The sequence below is a fragment of the Physeter macrocephalus genome, chromosome 19 (genome assembly GCF_002837175.3).
Source record: "Physeter macrocephalus isolate SW-GA chromosome 19, ASM283717v5, whole genome shotgun sequence".
Lineage (NCBI taxonomy): Eukaryota > Metazoa > Chordata > Mammalia > Artiodactyla > Physeteridae > Physeter > Physeter macrocephalus.
In genome coordinates this window covers 46,133,235-46,142,099 of record NC_041232.1, presented here as the reverse complement: position 1 = coordinate 46,142,099, position 8,865 = coordinate 46,133,235, and the positions used below count along the sequence as shown (strand labels likewise).

General features: G+C 35.7%; 1 protein-coding gene across 1 annotated transcript in view; it reads left to right on the top strand.

The window, feature by feature from the left end:
• The first annotated feature begins 3,310 nt into the window (after window positions 1-3,310).
• Window positions 3,311-8,865, top strand: part of CCDC178 (coiled-coil domain containing 178) — a 379,522-nt gene continuing 373,967 nt past the window's right edge. The window contains exons 1-2 of the mRNA XM_024120576.1: window positions 3,311-3,431; window positions 3,885-3,974. Coding sequence (XP_023976344.1) covers window positions 3,311-3,431; window positions 3,885-3,974 — 211 coding nt within the window. The remainder of the gene's footprint in view (window positions 3,432-3,884; window positions 3,975-8,865) is intronic.

The window sequence follows — 8,865 nt, the reverse complement described above, 5'->3', positions numbered from 1 at the left end:
AAACAAGTCTTGCACTTCTTTTGTTAATTTTATTCCTAAATATTGTATTCTTTTTGATGCCTTTATTAAATTGTATTTTCGATGCCTTTTATTTAATTTTCTTGCCTAATGACTGGCTCCAATCTTCAGAACAGTATTGAATAGAAGGGGCAAAGTGTAGCTATGATTATCTTTTTCCTGATCTTAGGGGAAAAACTTCATTCTTTCCTGTAATATCTGATGTTAGCTGTGGATTTTTCACCTTTGTGAAGGAAGTTTCCTACTATTCCTATTTTGATGAGTGTTTTTATCATGAGTGGGATTGAATTTTGTCAAACACTTTTTCTGCATCTATTGAAATGTGTGGTTAGTATTGCATTGATTGATTTTCATATGTTGAAACATTTCTGGAATACATCTCACTTGGACATGATGTATAATTCTTTTTATATGCCACCAGATTTGGTTTGGTAGTATTTTTGAGGATCCATGTGCATAAGGAAATATTTTGTGTATAATTTTATTTTCTTATAATATTTTGTCTGGTTTTGCTGTCAGGATAATATGGGGCTCATAGAATGAGTTGGCAAGTGTTCTCTCCTCTTCTGTATAATTTTTGGCAAAGTTAAAGAAGCATCAGTGAGGCATTCTTTAAATATTTGGTGATATTCACCAGTGAAGCCATTTGGCCAAAGCCTTTTCTTTGTGGGGGATTTTTTATTACTGATTTAATTTCTTTACTTGTTATAGTTCTGTTTAGATTTTCTGTTTTTTCTTGAGTCAATTTTGATAGCTTGTGGCTTTCTAAGAGTTTGTTCATTTCATCCAGGTTATCTAATTTATTGGTAGAATCTTGTTTATAGTATTCCCTTATAAACCACTCTGTAATATAGTAATACCCTTCTTTCATTCTTGGTTTTAGTACTTGGAGTACTGTCTTTGTTTTTTGTTCTCTTGGTTAGTACTCATGGGAGAAATGGCTACTCAGGTCCTTTGCCCATTTTATAATCAGATTATTTGTTTTACTGCTGTTGAATTTTATGAATTCCTTGTGTATTTTGGAATATTAACCCCTTATCAGATAGATGGTGTGCAAATATTTTCTCCCATTCTATAGGTTGCCTTTTCATTACGTTGACTGTTTCTTTTGCTGTACAGAAGCTTTTTTATTTATTTATATTTATATTTAATTTGTAAAGTTTTTATTTATCATTTATTTTGGTTGCATTGGGTCTTCATTGCTGTGTGCAGGCTTTCTCTAGTTGCGTTGAACAGGAGCTACTCTTTGTTGTGGTGCGCGGGCTTCTCATTGCGGTGGCTTCTCATTGTGGAGCACGGGCCCTAGGGGCGCGGGCCTCAGTAGTTGTGGCACGCGGGCTCAGTAGTTTGTCACACGGGCTTAGTTGCTCTGTGGCATGTGAGATCTTCTCAGACCAGGGATAGAACCCATGTCCCCAGCATTGGCAGGTGGATTCTTAAGCACTGCACCACCAGGGAAGTCCCTGTACAGAAGCTTTTTAGCTTGATGTAGTCCCACTTGTTGTTTTTTGTTTTAGTTGGTTGTGTTTTTGGTGTCATAGCCAAAATGTCCTTACAAGAACAATGTCAAGGAGCTTTTTCCCTGTGTTTTCTTTTAGGAATTTTATGATTTCAGGTCTTACTTTTAAGTCTTTAATCCATTTCAAGTTAATTTCTGTGAGTGATGTAAGATAGGGGTCCAGTTTCATTCTTTTGTATGTGAATATCCAGCTTTCCCAGCAACATTTATTGAAGAAATTATCCTTTCCTCATTGAGTAGTTTTGGCTCCCTTGTCAAATATTAATTGATTGTATATGCATGGGTTTATTTCTGGATTCTGTATTTTGTTCCACTGATCTATGTGTCTGTTTTCATGCCAGTACCATATTGTTTTGACTGTTATAGCTTTGTAACACAGTTTGAAATAAGGAAGTGTGATGCCTCTAGCTTTATTCTTCTTTGTCAAGATTGCTTTGGCTATTAGGAGTCTTTTGATGTTCCAAATGAATTTTAGGATTTTAAAAAAAATTTCTGTGAGAAATGCTGTTGGAATTTTGATAAGAGTTGAACTGAATGGACATTTTAACAATATTTACTCTTCTCATCCATGAAGAGTAACTCTTTCCATTTGTTTGTGTTCTTCAATCTCTTTCATCAATATCTTACAGTTTTTGTTATATAGATGTTTCAGTACCTTGGTGAAATTTACTCCTAAGCATTTTGTTCTTTTCATGCTATTGTAAATGAGATTGTTTTGTCTGATGTAAATATATATGAGGTCATAAGATATATATATATGATCAGCTACCTCTGATATCTTTTGGTTTCCATTTGCATGGAATATCTTTTTTCATCCCTTCACTTTGAGCCTCTATGTGCCCTTAAAGCTGAAATGAGTCTCTTGTAATAGCATATATATATATGGTTGAATCTTGTTTTGTTTTTTTTTTTAATTTGCTCAACTACTCTGTGCCTTTTGATTGGAGAGTTTAATTCATTTACATTTAAAGTGATTATTGATAGGTAAGGATTTCCTAATGGCTACTTGTTGATTGTTTTCTGCCTGGTTTGTAGTTCCTTTGTTCATTTCTTCCTCTCTTGCTGTCTTCCTTATTGAATTGATGATTTTTCATAGCGGTATACTCTGACTCCCTTCTTTTTTTCTTTTGTATATCTGTAATACTATAGGTTTTTGCTTTGTGGTTACCTTAAGGCTTAAATGAAACATTTTATAGATATAACAGTCTGTTTGGAGCTGATAGCAACTAAATTTCAATCACATACAAAATCTCTGCCCTTTTATACCCCACCCTCCACATTTTGTGTTTTTGATGTCACAATTTACATCTTTTATATTTGGTCTCTATTAATAAATTATTGTAGTTATAGCTATTTTAGTACTTTTGTCCTTTAACTTTTATACTAGGGTTAAGTGATTAATATACCACCGTAGTACTGGAGTATTCTATATTTGAATATATACTTACTTTTACTGATATGTTTTATATTTTCATGTTTGTGTGTTGCTAATTAGTGTTCTCTTAACTTGAAAAACTCCTTTCAGCATTTCTTGTAAAGAAAGTCAAATGTTGATGAACTCCCTCAGCTCTTGTTTGGGAAACTCTTTCTCCCTCATTTCTGAAGGACAACTTTGCCAGCAAAGAAGCTGAGGTCCTCTGCAGAGCATGCCACTGTAAAGCATGATCACTACTGCTGCATGACTGATACTGGTAGCCTCTGCCATTCTTCCTTGTGCCAAGCCATCTTTATACTTCTCAGCTTTGCTGATCTCTGGGTGGGATGAAACCAAAGATGGTCCTTTGTGCAGTGCCCCAGAAGGGTGAGGAAGCTGGTTGCTCACCCTTTCCTAGTGAGAGGAACTATTTCAGACCAGAGAGTTCCCTCTTGGCACTGAGCAGTGTGGACCTAGCGGGTGGGATAATGCAGACAAAATGAAGCTGTCTTCCTTTCCTTTTTGTGTGGTTATTCTCTGTCGTTGTTGTTGTTCCACTATGTTGTTGAAGTTTTTTAAGTGGACTCTTGAGCTCTCCCAGAGCTATTTTTGTTTGTGGATAGCTGTCTAATTGTTGAAGTTTGTTGGATGGAGTCTAGTGTCTCCTACCCCACCATTTTCGTGACGTCACTCTGGATGATCTCTCTGCTTTTAATAGCTGCATGCTATTTTGAATACCTTCTTGTGAGAGTTAAGCCAAATGAAAAACACGGAAAACATCTAAAGATATTCTATTGTGGGTTTTGTTTAATATGTATATTTTAGTTGCTTTTTCAAGGACAGCACTTTCACAACATAGTTTTGTACATTATTTTGCTTATTTTAAAAATGAATATTAACTGTTCACTGAAATTTTTGTTTTCTTTTAAAAAGACAATGCCACATCACAAGCTTTGGTTTTATTTGGTGCCCCTAAGGAAGCTGTTGAGATTATTCATGAAAATAAAATGACAAATACTGAAGGTGAGGACTGAATCTAAATTGTATAGTAACCTATATAAGCTATATTTATATTCACTCATTAGTTTGTGATGTCAGTGTTAAATTTTTATTAAGAAATACACTGTAAATATCATTAATAGTTAACAGAGTAATTATATATAATATTAGAATATAATATTTTAATAAATTTTATTAATGGTATATTGTTAATTAAAATTTGGTTCATAAGAATTGTTTACAATTTCAGAAATGTATGAATTTTTTTTTTTTTTTGCGGTACGCGGGCCTCTCACTGTTGCAGCCTCTCCCGTTGCGGAGCACAGGCTCCGGACGCGCAGGCTCAGCGGCCATGGCTCACGGGTCCAGCCGCTCCACGGCATGTGGGATCTTCCTGGACCGGGGCATGAACCCGTGTCCCCTGCATCGGCAGGCGGACTCTCAACCACTGCGCCACCAGGGAAGCCCTGTATGAATTTTTAAAATAAACATTTTCTTTATCCTTCATGCCAGGACTGGCAAGTGCTAGAAGCTTTCTAGTTCATTGAGGAAATGTTTCTTAGAAGAAAAAGAATAAGGACTAATGTTTTTGGCGTGTGAAATCCAGAATTAAAAATTGTTCATTGAAAATCCATGAAACATTAGCTCAGAAAGTGTTTCTGGTATCTTATGTTGTAAGAAGTAGAAAGAGATGATGAAATGTATACATTTTATGTATAGAGTTTCATATCTGTTTCTTCTCAGATCATTCTGGTAGAGAACTCCATATTTATCAAAATATTTAATCTAAATTTTGGTAAATCTCTGCTCTGCAGGTTGTTAGTTTGACAGGATAAAATTGGGGTAAGTTACCCTTCTGATTATTTATCTATTTCTGTTCAATAGAAATCTTGAATAGAATTTTAATGTTCTGGCTTAGAGTTTATTGCCCAAAGTTAGTTATGGGCCATAGTTAGCTTTAGACAAATTTTTTAAAATATCAAATTATTGATTTATTAACCAATTAATTCAAAACACTGGAATATACATGTGCTATTAGGGTGCAGAGATATTTAAGAAATGATTCTTATATGGAATGTATAATCTTGCAAGCCAAATAAAATATAATTATACACCAATTAGTACAACACAATAGAAATGGATGGTTGTATAGAGTAACAACAAAGATGACACAAAGTATTTAAAAGGTTCTGCAGCCAATTCCAGTGTGTGACCATGGGGTTTCCCCACCACTAAGCCATTCTTAGACACCAGCTGCGTGTCCTACAATTCAGCTCAATTCTAACATCAGCTACCCAGTGATAGTGTCAGATCCCATAGGTTAAGGGCTTAGTCCTACAAGTCTACCCCTTGCCCCACTTCAGATGCCAGTCAAAAGCCCAGTTTGTCACCTGTGCTTCTGACCAACCACTATAGATTGGTGGTTCCAGTTACACCCCTCCCTGCCTTGGGTTTGACTAATCTGCTAGAGTGGCTCACAGAACTCAGAGAAACATTTTACTTAGTAGATCACTGGTTTATTATAAAAGGATATAACTCAGCAACAGCAGATGGAAGAGATGCGTAAGGTGAGATATGGAGGAAGGGCACAGAGCTTACATGTCCTCTCGAAGTGTGCCGGTCTCCCCAAATCTTCATGTGTTCACCAGCCCAGAAGCTCTCCGATCCCTGTCCTTTTGAGTTTTTATGGAGTCTACGTTACATGGGCAAGATTGATTAAATCATTGGCCATTGGCTATTGATGCACCCTCCAGCCCCCCTCCCCTCCCCAGAGGTCGAGGGCGGGACTGAAAGTTCCAACTCTGTAATCACAAGATTGGTTCTCCTGAGTCCCCATCCTTAGGTGGGGTCCAAAAGTGACCTCATTAACATAAGAAAGGACACTTTCATCCCTCTCATCAGTTAGGAAATTACAAGGGTTTTAGGAACTGTGCTAGAAAGATGAAGACCAAATATGTATTGCTTATTCTAAATCACAGTATCACAGTAGTGAATGACAAATGAATACTGTGGACAAGAATCTTTAGTGTTTCGAGTAACACCAGTTTGTATGGCCTCTAAGAATTAAGAGGATTGTTAATGGATAAGGACAGATTTGAACTGAATCTTGAAGGATGTATTTGTATATGAAAAGAAACGTGAGGAGGGAAATTAAGCAAGAAACACAGAATGAGTCAAATAATGTGATGAAATAACACAAAATACAGAAAAAATAGATTACTTTGACTACAGCATAGAAAAGATTCAGAAATTTAAAGATAATTGGTTAAAATAAAGCTAGAAATAACTGAGGGGCAGTCAAGAAGCATTTGGAATTTCAGGCTCAAAAGTGTGAACTTCATTATTGCTCATTCTCTGGTCCTGTATAGATTTGATTGGAGATATTATGTTACCAAATTCTTTGCTTCAAAGTATGAGTCTGAGTGCACTATGCAGAATTATTTGGTTACAAAAGGAAATATGGACACTATTCACCTAAACAAATAAGCTGCTGGATAGTTCTCCAGAAAAGATAGGTTTATTTGGGATCAGCCGATTTGGGGTGTGTGAGCCATGTGCAAGTTTCCCCAAGGCAAGAGAAGGAGAACTCTTTTATATAAGGGAAAAGGAAGTTGGGAGGTCTATAGTAAACAAAGAGCCCATGGCTTTTCATTGGCTGAGTCCTTGCCAGGAAGGAAGAGGAGTCCTTCTTCTTCTTGTTGGGCTCTGTTATCATCGCAGGGTGTGAGAGCTCCCCCTGCTGGCCTCCTGACTCTAATTGAGGTTTCTGTTTATTAATTATTATAAAAATGATTATCTTATTATGGTTTGTGCTTAAGGTAATAAGAGTTTGATCTATGAATGATAAACGGATATAAAGATAGGAATTAAAGAGATTACAAAGGAATTGTTAAGATTTGGTAAACCGACTGGGTATATTGTTACAGGAACTTGAAAAGCGGGATTCAACAATGGTTTAACTGTTGCAAACTTTGATAATGGGAACAGAGAAGTAAGAAAGGAAAGGAGGTTGAATGGAATGAAGATGAGTTTAGTTTTAGAAATACTGGCTTTGCGAATGGGTTTGGTCCTTTTAAGACTACCTCTGGCTTGGTGTCCTTGACAAAGTCCAAATGTTTAATACCAAATATATTGGGGATGGACCTGAAACCGAAATTTTCATCTTGGTATGTCTTTACTCTCTCATCATTCTTTTATTTGCCAAATAGTTCCTGATTATCGACTCTGTGCCAGGCACCATGCTCACTGCTTGAAATGTATCAGATCCCTGCCACCCTGCCACCTCCCTCTGTACATCTCCTTAATCTTTTCCAGCTCTATATCTGATCATACAAATGTGCTCATTTTCCTCTGTAGCCTTTCTGACTTTGGCATTTTAGTTTACTGATGTCATGAATTTATTTCCTTGTTTGTGGTATATCAGCTTCTCAAAGAGTACATTCTAATTTTAATTCTCTTCCTCCCATACTGCATAGGATCTAACAAGTCCATCCTTCCCTTCCCTACATTCAGTGCTAGGCTTGGGCTCTAGGAAGGACAAGTTTTGGAATACATTTGGCAAGGAGTTCAGTGTAAAGTTAAGTCTAAAGATTTTACTTAGGAGTCAAGCACTCGGAGGAGATGACTAAGGGAGAGAATATAAAGGGGAAAGATGATTTCTTACCAAGTAGTCATGATTAAGGAATATGAGGAGAAATAGGCAATGAGGAAGTAAAAGAAAGCTATTAAAGAAGAACATTTCAAAGAAATGTTTTCTACTATATTCTGTATAATGAGTTAAAAGAGAAGGAGAGTGGTACAAGGTTATTGAATTCTGTCACTAGGGAATGGCTGGTGGTCTTTTTAATCAAACAAATTTGTTGAGGTAAAATTTAAGTATAATAAAATCTACTCATTTTAAGTATACAGTTCAATGACTTTTGACAAATGTATACATCCATTTAACCACCATCTTAAACAGGATATAGATACTCTTTTCAGAAAGTTCATTCATGTTCTTTGTGGTCATTGTCTCTTCACTCTACCCCTCATATCCACTGATATGATTTTAGTTTTAACATTTTAAAATTTTAAATAAGTGGAATCATTCCATTTGTGCTCTTTTGTGTCCAGTTTCTTTCAGAGTCAGAAAGAGGTCTGTGAGATTCATCCATGTTGTTGAATATATTAGTAGTTGTTCATTTTATTACTCAGTAGTATTCCCTTGCATGAGTGCTGTATAGTTTATCTATTCAATCATTGATGGAAATTTGGGATTTTCTAATTTGGGGCTATTATAAATAAAACTGTTATGAATATTTACACACAAGTCTTTTTATAGATGGATTTTTATTTATCTTGGGTAAATACATAGAAGTGGAATGCTGAGTCATATGATAAGTGTATGCTTAACTTTTATAAGAAATTGCCAAATTATTTTCCAAAAGTCAGCAATATATGAGTTATAGTTGTTCTATATCCTCACTAATATTGGCTTTGCCAGTCTTTTAAATTTTAGGCATTCTAGTGATTGTGAAGTTGTACTGCACTGTTAATTAAATTTGCATTTTTCTGATGATTAATGAAGCTGAGCATCTTTTTACATGCTTATTAATCATTTGTGTAGTGTCTTTTGGAAGATTCCAAGTCTTATGCCCATTCTTTATTGGGTTGTCTTCCTATATAGGAAGTTGTAAATTTTCTCCGCACATTCCAGATATAAGTCATTTGTTGGATATGTACCTGTTTTCTCCCACTCTCTTCCTTGTCATTTCAAATTGTAATATCTTTTTGAGGCATGCAGAATGTTTTGACTTTGATGAAATCAAATTTATTTTTTTAATGTTTCTCTCTCCTCTCCCTTCCTTCCTTCTTTCTTGCCTATATTTTAAAGATATTTTTCTATTATGTCCTGGCCTATATTGTTCCTGATGGG